At 47.3% G+C, this 13,608-nt stretch overlaps 1 protein-coding gene across 4 annotated transcripts; it reads left to right on the top strand.

Moving 5' to 3' along the window:
- The first annotated feature begins 7,185 nt into the window (after positions 1–7,185).
- Positions 7,186–13,372, top strand: LOC120691577 (protein ALWAYS EARLY 1-like). Of its 4 annotated transcripts, none has more exons than XM_039974675.1 (10): positions 8,613–9,049; positions 9,807–9,890; positions 9,998–10,146; positions 10,509–10,751; positions 10,833–11,014; positions 11,114–11,396; positions 12,026–12,226; positions 12,403–12,579; positions 12,669–12,824; positions 12,953–13,372. In XM_039974675.1, the coding sequence occupies exons 4-10, from the start codon at positions 10,668–10,670 to the stop codon at positions 13,121–13,123; spliced, it is 1,254 nt and encodes a 417-aa protein (XP_039830609.1). In that variant the 5' UTR covers positions 8,613–9,049; positions 9,807–9,890; positions 9,998–10,146; positions 10,509–10,667; the 3' UTR covers positions 13,124–13,372. The 4 variants fall into 4 exon arrangements, 2 of the variants coding, with proteins under 2 accessions (XP_039830609.1, XP_039830608.1); XM_039974674.1 differs by having other exon boundaries at positions 12,026–12,232; XR_005682307.1 differs by lacking the exons at positions 11,114–11,396; positions 12,026–12,226; positions 12,403–12,579; positions 12,669–12,824; positions 12,953–13,372 and adding exons at positions 7,186–7,360; positions 8,266–8,440 and having other exon boundaries at positions 8,609–9,049; positions 10,833–10,969.
- The last annotated feature ends 236 nt before the right edge of the window (positions 13,373–13,608 follow it).

Below are 13,608 nucleotides of genomic sequence, written 5' to 3'. Positions count from 1 at the left end.
ACTAAGTCAGAATCAGGGAGTCGGGAGAGGAGTAGCACAAATCGGCAACGAATTGAAACTGGAACTTACCACAGAAAGGTACCCCGTCTCGGGGCGCATCTTGATCTCCCAGAGATCGTTCGGGTTGTCAGGGAACTCCGCCACCGCGTTCTTCGCCCTCCGAGCAGCGACATCACGAGGGAGCAGCACGAGCGACGTCCTCGAGCCCGAGCCCGGGTCCTCGGGGGTGAGGTCAAAAATTGGCAGGCTCCTCTCCGTGAGAGGAATCACCCTCTACCGGTGAAAGTTCGCGATGACGGCTGCCGCCGTCAACCCCCTCCTCACCATATGCCGCATCGCGTCGGTGAGCACCTCGAGCCTGGCCTGATGCGGTGGGGGCGATACCCCCCAGTCCCACTTCTCCGGCCTCTCCCGGAGCACCTTGTTGGTGAACGCCGGGAGCCGGTTGCCGAAGTTGCGCTGGTAAAACCACACTCGGGTCCACCCGGCGTTGTTCGTCGTCATCCTGTTGGGGATGTACAAATTCCTCCGGGTTGGGCGCAAGTGAAGCATTAGACCGCCGGCGCGGGCGGTCTAATGCTTCGGCTGGCCCCGCACGTTCTCGATGAAGAGCTCGCCGCGGAACAAATGGATCCATAGATCCCTGTGCACCTCGGTCCCCAGATACCCCTCGCAGACAGCGACGAAGACCGCCGCCTGCGAGATGGAGTTGGGGCCGAAGTTGTGCAGCTCCACCCCGTAGTACTCGCACCGTGCCTGCATGAATCTGCCGACGGGGATGCCGAATCCCCGCTCGTGGAGTCGCACGAGGTTCACTATGTAGCCCTTGGGGGGATTCATTTCGGTCTCCTCCAGCCGCGGGGGAATCCACGCCAGCCGCTCCGAGTTGATGTTCACCGGTAGCAGCCTGTCGGCGACCAGCTGCTCCAAAACCGCCGTGGTGGCAGTGGACTTCCCCCACGACAACGGCTCCTGGACATCCGACATCGCTTCGAACCGCTGAGGGATGTGGGAAGGCAAGCTCTACGGTGGCTAAGGTGCGCTCTCGCTCTCTCCTTCTTCCTCCTCTCGCTCTCGGCTATGGGCTCAGGATGCAGGGGAGGCGGAGAAGACAGGGAAGACGAAGGCAAAGTGGCCATGTGAGCCCAAACAATCCCTCCTTCCCTGCTTTTATCCATCAAGACGGGCGGAATTGCCGCCACAGCCCGAATCCACCGCATTGAATGTGGTAGATTTTGCTGTCGCTGACGGCTGGGCCCCATGACCACGGAGTCCCCCACGCGCGCACTTGGCAATAATTACGGCGCGGTAACCAACGGGCGCGGCGCAACTGTAGCACTGTTCCATCCATCAGCCGCAGCCCACGTCGCTTCGTCTACCCGAGGTAGCTGCCTGAAAAGGCGCGCCCGCACTGCACCGCACGTACCGGGCCACGTCGCCCACGACCAGCGGAAGACCCGCTCGCACAACCAGCGGAAGACCCGTGACGGAATATTCCTTTCGAGGGCTCTTCACCCTCGAAGGAACCTTATTCCGAGGCCTTACTGATCAGGGGTTTGAAGCCTGGCCCGTCGAGGGTTCGACAGGTGCCCCAGATCGCCAGAGTCAGGGACTGCATGGATGTGCCGTACAAGCTACCCTCGAACGCGGAGTTCGAGACGTCCTACGCAGTGTTCAAGGCCAGTCGAGGGTGCCTAGCTGGGGGATCCCATCGAGGGAGCGCATCGAGCCCTCGGACCCTATCGAACGGGTCCGAGCCCCGCCTAGCGAACCTTTGCGAGCGCTTTATGTGACGTGTCCACGGACCACGAGCCGACCCTTATCGAATGGGGCACGGACATCCACTTGAACCACCCGCTAGCAGCTCACTAAAGCAGCCATAGCTCGCGGCCCGGGCATGGGTAGTATGGTGCGCTTCACCCCTCCTCCCTGCGGAAGGGCGACGAGGGTCGTAATAAAAGTCGAGGGTCCCCTGAATGCCTTCACGCAGGCCGGGGCTCGGGGGCTCCTCGCACACCGCGGCTCAGGCCGCACCCTCGAATGAATCGACAACCGTCGATTATGAAGTTCCACGTGTTTAACAAAAACCCCCACTCTTAACGCGCGCCTGCCAGATGGTTCAGCAGGACTCTGAGTCACTGTGCCAGCATGAAAAACGCCGAGGCCAACTGAAAGGAATGCCGATGCCGGCTGAAAAAGACCCTGGACGGCCACCCCAGTAAAGCAACCAAGCAGGGCGACGTATATAGCCCTTGGACGAGTGCAAACACTCCTCCAAGACCTCGGGGGCTACACCCGCGGGTGCGCTGGCATGCCCCCACGGAGGAAACTTCACACATTCGAGGACCAAAATCCTCTGCAGGCTTGCTCGAACGCCCTCAACAGCACGACGTCGACATGCCCAGCGGCGGCACCATGGTACTCGAGACAACTATGATCTGCATAGGCAACTTGGAGTGGCCACCTCACTGCTTCTCCAGCGACAAATCCCGACTCTGGATCAAACTCCTCCAACAATGCTCCCCAGAGCACCGTTGTGCCCTCGCAGGGCAAACTAAGGCCACCGCAGTCAGTACTCGAGCCACACCCTCGAAGAGTTAAGCCTCTGCGGGGCTGATGCACACCTTTACACCCTCGGTCATCCTCTCCGCGAAGGAGAAGGAGACTTCATTGCTCTTTACAAACAAAGATTACAAAGGGTTACCGGCACGAAGCCGTCGAAAAGTACAAACACATTGCCACTTGCGTGGCAATTTTCCCTGTCTTGGGGAGGAGCGAGCGCCGATGAAGAACACCGAGTCCTTGGCTGACATCACGACCAAGCTGCTTGGGATTGTGAGGAGCAGCCCCCAGACCGCACGGGTCCGGTGGGATGCCCTCCTCGCAAGCTTTCTTCTAGTGTCTCCTCCACCAAAGACCTTGCGGGGGGTCAAGCTGGCGGACAGCACCCTCTGCACCATCTCCCCGAGAGCGACATTGTCGCCAAGAGGGACGATGCGAAGAACAGCCACCAAACCTGGCGCCAACGCCATGGTCAGGCATCTCAATGCCCCTTCAAGCTGAGGGACATCGCAGAGGCAGGGTCCTATTGGCCCAATGTTCTTCTGCTAATCCCACTGAAGCCGAGGGACGGTGAGCACGCACTCTCCAGCTTTCCCCCGCCGCTCGCAAGCATTCTTCTAGCATCAAAGCCTAAAGAAGCCAGGCCACCCCGTCCGGGGGACGACCGTGAAAGGCAAAGGGAAACATTACTAGACTTAGGCGATGCTAGAAGTAAGAGCAGAGAAGTTGGAGAGGAAAAGGAGTCCCACGACCCCTATTTATAGCTGTGTCGGGCGCCAAGCTTTAAGCCTATCGCAAGGGGAAGGCTTGGACCGCCCGAGACGGTGTGGAACCCACGAGCGAAAGATGCCCTCGATTTCTGTGCCGAGATGTGACTGGACAGGGCAAAGCCGAGCCCCTGGACGCTGAGCAGCGCAGCATCGGCGCTGGCCGACTGCCCTCGAACGGCGCGCCGCAAGGCAACCAGGGAACGCAGGGTTGAGACCCTGAACGCGGGACAGCACAGCAATAGCACCGGCTACAGAGCCGCAGGTGCCATCATTACCCTGACCTGCTCAGCGCGCTGACGCGTCTCGTCACCAAAACAAGACAAGAAGGGACGCGCGCCTCGGATCACTTTTTCTGCAGACGCACTACCCCGACCGACGAGTTGTCACGTCCACCAGGCAAGCACCCGGATGCGCCTGGCGGGAGCGCAACGCCGATCGATCACATCAAGGGGTAAAATTGCCAAAATACCCTCTGGCCGAATCCCTTAACTCGACCAAAGGCTCGGGGGCTACTGTCGGGTACCATGATTAGGGGCACCCTAATCAGGGGACTAAAATCGCCCTAAAAATGTAAACACGTGTTCGGCAACCGGGCCCACGAAGGCCTGCAGCCTCCTTCCAATCTGGAAGAAAAGAAAGGACTCAAAGAAGCCCAACACGCGGCCCACGTACGCAGTGCGGCCCATCCGCACCCCCCGGACCCGCGGGGTGATCTCCGCCTCGCTCGAGGGCTCCCCGGCAAAGCCCTCGACCGCGCCCCGCGCCTCCTTCTCGCTCGAGGCCACCCCTCGACGGAAAGGACAAACGGCCCTTCCGCTCACCCGCTCGCCGTACGGAGGCATTAAATGCCAACCACTCCTCCACAGCGCCCGGGCCAGACGGCGCCAGACCGCCATTCCCCACAGTGGCTGTGACCGGAGTCTCGTCCGCCAACTCCGGTCACTGCTCCGCCATCCCGGACGCTGTGACGATACTGTGGGAACCTGCGACGCAGTGCAAGACGTGCTCGGCATTGCTCCAGCTACTATACTGCCAACTCCCCATACCCCCTTCGTATTTTCCTTTCCGCGGAGCCCTCGAACGGCATGGGCACGACCCTCCGAAGCGGCTCCGGCCTTGACCAGTACAAGACCCTAGCCTGTAGGACCCTCGGAACGCCGCCACGCCACGCCACGTCTGGAGGACGGTACCCCCACAGCATCGACCACGCCGCCCGCTGGAGCCGCCAGGACGCCAGCGCGATCTCAAAAAACGATGCCCAGGACGACTGCCACGCCCAGCGCCATACCCCACAGTATAATTCCCACAGTGCTCGACCACTGCACCCCCGCGATTCGGGGAGAAGACGACGACTTCCATGATCCCCTGTGCATGTACACCGTCCCTCCTTGTGTCTATAAAAGGAGGAGGCGGGCTTTCCCTTAAGAGGGTCGGCCCATTCGGTAGAACACAACGCTCAGCACTACTGACAGAGCACATACGCTCTTCTGAGCCCCGATATTGGCACTCGTCTCAATCAACTTCCCCTCTAGCAGAGACTTGGGAGCTTCCCTCCCTCTCTCGCCTCGCTTGTACCCCCTACTACAGACACCCCCGGTGCAAGACAGTACAGTGCTCTCGCACACCCCTTTGCTGGACGTACGACCCCACGGCCGGAACCAGGATAAACCCGTGCGTTACTGTGTTTCCTCTTGCATTAACATCTGGGACGAGGAACACGCAGCATCATCACTGGTTGTGTCCGGACCGCCGGGTTAGGACACCGACAAAAATAATTTCAGATTCCGTCTGTATGCGAGATAAATTTATTAAGCCTAATTAATCTTTCATTAGCAAATGTTTACTGTAGCACCACAATATCAAATCATGTCGCAATTAGACTCAAAAGATTCATCTCGCAGTTTACATGAAAACTGTGCAATTGGTTTTTTAATTTTGTCCACATTTAATACTCCATGCATGTATCCAAACATTTGATATATAGTTTACAACCATTTGGAATGCAAAGTTTTGGAATGTAAAGTTTACAGCCATTCCACTTTACAGCCATTTGGAATGTAAAATTTTGAAATGTACCGTTTTTGCATCTAAACAGGATATATCTGCATGCTATTTATTCTCACTTACCCAACGGAAAATAATTAGTTCTAAAACATCCTAGGATGTCGTATTTAGATACAATTTTTGAACTTTTCAGCTCCATCAGTTCAGAACTGAGGGAGTATTTTAGTTACATACAGACCGTCGATCTACGAATGTCTTCTCCTCGTTCATCGGTTTCGCCTTTTCGAACGTACGCTATCGAGTGTTTGCGCCCTTTCGCCGGCCACAGTGTCTGGCAACGGGAGAGCCCGGCTGCACTGGAGCCCAAAACGAATTTGGCGAGCTCTTCGATCTGGGCCATGATGCCCAACCCACTACAAGTTCAGCCCAATACCTGGGCCACGAAGCCCAACCTACTGAGTGAGCCCGCCGCTCTCGCCGTGCTCTTTTTTTTTTGGCTGCTCTAGCATGCGGCATGCCATATGGATCAATTTAATCTTATTATTTACCACAATTTTGTTTTGCCGCTGATCAATCGACAATACCGCTCTCTCTATCTCCAAAAAACCCACGCCTGCCTTCGGCAGCAGCATCAATCCCTCGCTCCTGCCTCCTGCCACACGCCGCCGAGCCCGGTCGATCAGCCGGTTCGCTCCCCAGAACAGTAGAACCCTCTCGACCGCCCCAGTGCCGCGGCCGACTCCGCCGAGCATCGCAAGCCGCCGCCGTCGCCGACTCAAATTCCGGTTCGACCCGCCGGCTCCGCTGACAGGTAAGGTAAAATTCCGATTCTTGTTTCTCTTTTATTGTTAGCATGGAGGTCGGCAGGTGGATAGCATTGCGGTACGATGTTGCCATTGCCTGTCCTCCGAGAGAGAGATCGCTGGGGTTTTGTGGCGATGACGGGAGATGCAACTGAATAATGTTATGCGTGGATTGATGCTCTGGATAAGGGGAGGGGGTTCTTTTCTTAGTTTAGCTTCTGGTTTTCCATTGCCATGGATGATCATGTATCATGGGTGTGTATCAGATCAGTCTTAAGTGCCATATTGATATACTGTACTACAGTGCTGTTGACCATTCTAACTATCGGCCATAAAGTTCGAGACTCTGCATCTGTACCTAAACCGGAGTATGGGATGAGATCAATATGATTGTTGTATGGCTGCAGTTGGTTCAAGGTTCCGATCAATGTAACCACTAAATTAAATAAATGGACTGCTAATCTTTTTTCTTCCTTAATTCGACCTTGGCACAACGTCTTAACTTAGATTAAAGCAAGTATACGAATCCTCGAATTTTGGATGAAGTTATGCTACTTGTAAGCAACATTCTTATGTATTCTCTGTTAACTTCTGCTTTGGATACCGATCTTGCATTTGTCTATTGCAGCAGTACGACTTCTAGTCTACAGTCGAGGGCAGTTTGGATGGGTCCAGTGAAAGTTTCTCGAAAAATTAACAAGATCAGAATAAAAGGATATGAGGATCTACAGCAGCATGGGGATGTACCTAGTTCAACCAAGGTATAAACTAAAAGCAAATATACATATATTTTTTTGGAAGTTTCATGAAGATTATCAATTGATACGTTGTAGATGGTGGCCTGCAACTGTAGTACCATATTCTCTAGAATGCCATTTCACTCTGCAATAATGTGCCATTCAGCTGCTCTCGTCTTAAAATAAATGTTTCCGTATTGTAGAAGAGGAAAATCTCAGATTTAGGTGCCACATGGTCCAACGATGAGCTCATGTGCTTCTATAAAGCCTACCATCGACATGAAAAAGACTGGAAAAAGGTATGTGCTGTCCATTTCCCTTTGATTTTCCTTATTTTTTAAGTATCTCTTGACTCTTGAGGCATAATGGTAAAGCTATTTGTTGAGTGCATAAATGCTGTTTGGTGAATATGAATACACAGATCAGTGCAGCGGTTGGTCATAAATCACCAGATGTGGTAAAAGCTCTCTATACTTCGCATCGGGTGAGTCTGTATGACTGTATTCTATTGTTATTGTATTCGTGTTCTTTTGCAAACTTTACCTTTTTCCTTTTTGCATGTACTACCATTTACTGGGTTCATCAAAACTAAAGACGATATTTTGATAATAAAAAGTATATTCTATCTGAACAACTGTTCTTACCTGGACTTCATGTTTTAATATGTGTTCATAATTTGTAGTTCAGCTTGGAGTCATGTTTGAAACCACAATTTATTGTACATTGTCATATTTTATATCGGCAGACTTTCTTATCTCTTCCATAGCATCAAGCTACTTCCATGGAATTTATTGCATTAGTGACTGGTCATTGCAATGGGTAAGCTCGAGTTAGGATTTACTGCTTGTAGACATTCGCGTTACTCTTTACTTCTCTACTAAGTATGCTAAATTGTCAGTAATTTCCTTGTGCAAACATGAATACCCTATGAAGTCACTGTGCATAGTTTATTGTAATGAATATGAGCACTGCTGGAGTCCTGATTGTTCTGCTTCTTATGAGCCCAGCTATACTGCTGTGTATTAGTTTCACCACATTAAGTTAGCTTCATTAAATAAGATAAGTGTGCAATGGTGATGCGTTTCCTAACCCTAAAAGCAACATTCTGAAGTGGCTTGGGGTATTGCATCCTAGTTTGTTCTTCTTAGGCCTAGTGTAGTTATCCAATTGGAATACGAGGTCGCTTTTTGGTGACAGGAGGAACTAGCGATCTTGATGTGTACACACGTAAAATTGGCTTCCTCTGAAGCCAACTTCCTTGTCAGATCCATATCACACTATCTTGTTCCCTTTGGTTTCGATTTTTTTGTTAATCTATTTACGCAAAATCTGTATATAGATCACATCGACTCGAGAATTTTCATTGTCTTGTTATGGCTGAAATTATAGGAATTACCCCCAAGTCATAGAGGAAATGGACAAACAATTAGAGCACCTGGGAAGGCGAAAAAACATGGAGAAGCTACTCAGCATAAAGGACATGGAGTACCTCACCCTCATGACTCCTATCATGCATGGACAATTCCTGGATTTTCAACTTCCTTTAAGAAAAGATATTATGGAGGCAAGTATTTGTATGGAAAATTGTCATCATTTTTATATTTTCCTTATTGATCTTTTGGGCTGTTTCTTGAGGGAAAATTGTCAAATAAGAAGACTTAGCTGAACAAAAAGTTGAGAAGCATTTACATTGAACAATTCTGTTGCCTAAGTAGTTGAGTGTTTTTTTCAGAACTGGCTAGGAACAGTCAAAGTCATTCTGCTGGGTATCGTACCCCTCGGATACCAGTTATAGTTCCTACAGACAGGAATGCTATTGATGACAGCACACCAGAACTTAAAAATGCAATCAGTTCAACAAAAAGTAATAATGACAAGATTGATAATGATAGTGCTGATTTTTCGATGAATGAGTGCTCTCATGATGGAAGATCCAGAATCATGGAAGCAATCAAAGGTGTTGAATGCCAGACTTTCTTGGAGTCCAAAGGAACTGGAGGCACTGAGATATGTCAGAATCAGCAACCTTTGAGAAAAAGAAGAATGAACCAAACTATGAACCGAGGCCGGACCAGTAAAGTTGGGCATGAAACCATGGTGGCGGTTAAAGAAGGGAATAAACCTCTTGGATTACTCAAAGAACAGCATATGTTCAGTGAGTTTATTTCTGCAGGTAGTTTTCTGCAATGATCCTGTTCCTTTCCACAATTATTGTCATAACAAATTTCAATAATCCCTTAGCTTACAGTTCCATTTTCTGTTTATGATACTTATATACGCTATTGTCATCATAGATAGTTCCATTAGAGTATAGTCTCTTTCTCTGATCAGACCATTTATCTGGGGCCTTTGCATTAAGGCAAATTTTTTGGGTCTTATAGTTCATGCAAACAGTCTAAACCCCACTTTATGCTTCTAGGTGCTTTTATCTAACAAGTATGCCCTCAGTATACCAATATTTCATTCAGGGATTAGAACCAAGGATGGACTTATGTGAGTATTAATAGCGTTTCTAATACAGAATCGTTGTTATAAAAAATGAACTGATTTTTGTGACTATTTAATCCAAGATAAAGCAGGAAGTTTAATCCAGCCTACCCTTGAATAAGATTGGAACTCGACCTAGAAAAAAAGGATGGAATTCTAGCACCAAGTCGTTATAGAGCAATTAGGTAGTCAACAAAATACAACCTTAGAACACGTCCATTATGGAGACTTTATTCCTCTATTGATCAGTTATCAAGTTCATTTCTTCTGCTACTTGATTGTTGTTCAGTGGATCTTCACCGTCATATGATTCCTGCTCTATGAATATATGATTGTTGAAAGGCTTCGATTACTTGTTTGTTTTACTTTTACCTGGTATTGGTACTGTTAAGATTGACAAGCAGTGTAAATATTTGACTACGGCTATTCTATTATGTTTGCAGATGATATGGTCATCTTAGACGTGCTGGAGAGTCTGGTGAATGCGCCTGATAAGATGTCAAAACTCAAGATCAATATTCCTTCAGGTTGTCTTCCCTTACAGCTCCTACTTCGTTTTGTTTTTCACATTGTATATTATCTCATTCATGTTACTCACTGCCTACACTTCTGTTTCTCTTTTGTACTGATCCAGGTGCACTTAGTGAAAGTGACTTTACATTATCGGAGAGCAAGGATGAAGGACATTCGCCTTTTGATCTATCTAAACAAGGGAAGTCAGTTGAAGAATGCGGTGCATCCAAGACCAAGCAGAAAACGCATACCGAGTTATTAAATGCAGTGGTAAAATTTTTTATACGGAGCTGTATTCTGTGCCAAATCATGCTGATGTTGTCAGCATTTGCACTTCCACTACTGTTCTTCAATTAGATGTTATTATTTTGCATTTTTTATCTTTATCTGTGTTGATTGTGCCCTACTAAGTTCATAAAATCTTGGGTGATGTCCATTGGAACTGGGAAGTCATTGCTTATTATTACTGATCTGGCAATATATGCCTAGTGTCCAGTGCTTACACGTTTATCATTTGATTTGAAGCCATCTTAACTATTGGTTAATTTTGATTCGCTCTCCTTTGTTACAATATTAATATCTTTGGATATTGTTATGATAATTCTCATCTGCATTATCTTTCTTTATGGCAGGTGCCTGCTGAAAAAGTAAATGTTGTTGATGCTATTGATATCACTGAGGGTTCCTCAAATTCTGACTCTGTAAAAATAGGATATTTACCGTAATCAACTGCAAATATTTCCGGTGAAGTGTACCCCAATGTGCCAAGGGAAATAAACCCTGAAATAAGTATGTCAAGAACAAGAAAAATGAAAAACACAATGCATAGCAAAAAAATGTATGTATCATGCAATGAAGGTTCAGATAATTTACAGGTACAATGTATGCCATAATTCATCAATGTTGCAGATTTATATTTAGTCCTCGCATAGAGTCCTAAATCTGACTGTTTGCAGGCAAGAAAATTGCTGCATTGTTTGTCATCTGAATTGCTTCGCAGATGGTGTACATATGAGTGGTTCTACAGCGCTGTTGACTTTCCTTGGTTTATGGATAATGATTTGGCAAAGTACTTAAATCATCCATATTTGAGGCATATTTCAAGGCTGGCTAGATCTGAGTGGAGCATAGTACGAAGGTATTAGCTAGCTAACCTTGGAACAACATTTGTTCTCATATCCTCAGTTTGTTATTTTTTATTGTTTAAGTCCTACAGTGAATGAACTTTCTCCTGCAGCTATCGTGGCAAGCCCCGGCGCTTTTCTGATAATTTTCTGAAGGTGGAAAGACAACAGCTTGAGGATTATCGCAATGGAGTTAGGACATACTATGCTCAACTAAGTGATGGTTCACTAGATTCTCTACCAGCAGACGTAGCTCAGCCATTTTCAATTGGCCAGGTGGTCATCGTCCGTCACCCATGTTCTAGGGAACTTTGTGATGGTAAAGTGATGGCGGTGGAGCAGGATTGTTGCAAGGTCCAGTTTGATAACCCTGAACTTGGTGTTGATCTAGTAAAGGTACAATTCTGCTAGTTTCATTGTTTTCAGTAATCAACAATTTGCTTCTTACATTCTGCAAAAAAAATCGAAAGTTAATTATATTATAAGTGCTCAATCATCAGTGTACACAAGAGGCGATAATCACCTCTTGCGAACCATGAGTGGCAAGCCTTTGCCTTGTACATGTGCGGACCATGAGTGTCAGCTATTGTAGTTTTGGTGTCCAGCTATGCTGTCGTAATGTTCAAGGATCATGTTATTCCTTCCATCTGAGAAAACAGGACATATGCGTTTTTAGCAATACAAAGGAAAAACCAGATATTTGAAAGGAGTATATAGGGGATAGCACAATTATTTTGCTTTGGGAATATGCCCAGTATTTAAGCCAGTTACAAAAATACACCATTTTATTTTTGAATGGAGGGAATATATAACAATAGTTAGTATACAATTTGGTTTGTGATGACTTATCTACTTTTGGCCAGATGATTGACGCCATGGAAATGAAAGTCATGACTTGGGATCATGTTTCTACTTTTGACTTGGAAAACTACTTTAAATTTACAAATTTTTGCATCAATGTTGTTGAGAATCTCAGTATGATGGTCAACATTAGGACGTGCATAACTGAATGTATTTATTTTCAGGACATTGATTGTATGCCTGCAAATTGGCTAGATAATCTTCCTGATAATGTCAGGAGCACTTTGGATTCACATGATGTGCACAACATACTGAAGATGGAGCACATTTCCGAGCTTACACCAAGTGGTAACAGAGGTCATACCATTAATGAAGTTTCTATACCCGACCTGCCCATTAGTCTGGACATTACATCAGATCAACAAGTTGAGGTTCTATTCAGTCATACTTCATTTTCTTAGGTTAAAAAAAACAGAGCTTACACAGGCTAAATTAACTTCGTATTTACATATAACACCGCTCCTTGTCTGTTCTGTAAAATGCAATACGCCTGATCTTTGGCATCTCAGAGCCAATTCTTTACTGTTGTTTTTACTTGCAGGCTGAATACTCAGTAGATAGTGAAAGGACACAAAAAGAGAGTACTTCTGATGGGGTTGTACAATCTATAGATTTCCTAAACCATGATGATCATTATGGTCAACTAGAGTCGTACTGTTCTGCATTCGTCCAAAGCTTGCAATCACAAGCCAGGGAAATGGTAGACGAAGTTATGCAGGTTGGTCAATGACTGCCCTGCAATTACTGACTTCCGTGCAATTAAATTTCTTGTAGTCTCACCCAACAATTGATCATCATGTCGGACAGGTAACATCTGGAGGTAACGATTCTCAAGATGATGAGGCAGGCAGAGGGAATCAAGCAACTAATTGTATAAGCCCTGATTTTGGGTCTGCTACTCATGATGCCCAGCTTCCATCAAAACTGATTACGAACTGCACTGCCACTGTTCTTGCAGTGAAGGTAAAACATTTAAGCATTTTGCCCCTCAAAAGCATTTACACATTCATTGTCATTTGTCGACGAGAACCTAAAAGCTACTATTCTTTCCGTCTGACTTTAATTTCCTTGTGCAATTCCATTCCTTGCAGTGCCTTGCCGACTCACGGCATCCACCTGCAAACATAGCAGGCATCCTGGAGCGTTTATTGGTGATGCTACGCCCTAGTTGTTCAGAGAACCTCACGATCTACAGAGACATAGAGAAACATATCTCGCTCATAACGAGCCAGACAGTGGCACTTGTGCCCAGAACATTGTAACTGGGCATTGTAACAGCCTGACTACCTCTGCCTACCATGACCATTCGGGCCCACCAGTCAGAGGGCTACTTCCTCGTCTGTCAGTTGAAAACCAAACACAAAGGATGGAAATGGATCGGATATATATGGAAACGGATTCGGATATCTCATGTATCCATCTTTCTGTTTCCTTTTCCTAGGATGGAAATAGATCGGATACGCATGGAAATGGATTTAGATATCTCGGATATTCATTTTCCTGTTTCCTTACTGTTTCCATCGCTCAGACTGCGGTTTACTCAATTTTATTTATGGACGGGTGGACCCAGGTGGGTCTAGGTGTGCTCTAGTGCCCCCATGGATGAAGGAGAGGAAGAAGAAAAGAGAGAGTAGATAGAGTAAAGAGGAAGAAGAGGAGAAATGATGAGGTGCATGAACAGATTTTAGTTTCTCATATTCGGTGAATATATAGGTTCAGACATAGTTCATAGTTGACATCCACACTG

This window comes from Panicum virgatum, chromosome 9N (genome assembly GCF_016808335.1).
Source record: "Panicum virgatum strain AP13 chromosome 9N, P.virgatum_v5, whole genome shotgun sequence".
Lineage (NCBI taxonomy): Eukaryota > Viridiplantae > Streptophyta > Magnoliopsida > Poales > Poaceae > Panicum > Panicum virgatum.
The sequence above is the reverse complement of the archived record's forward strand: the minus strand, read 5'-3'. Positions and strand labels throughout refer to the sequence as shown.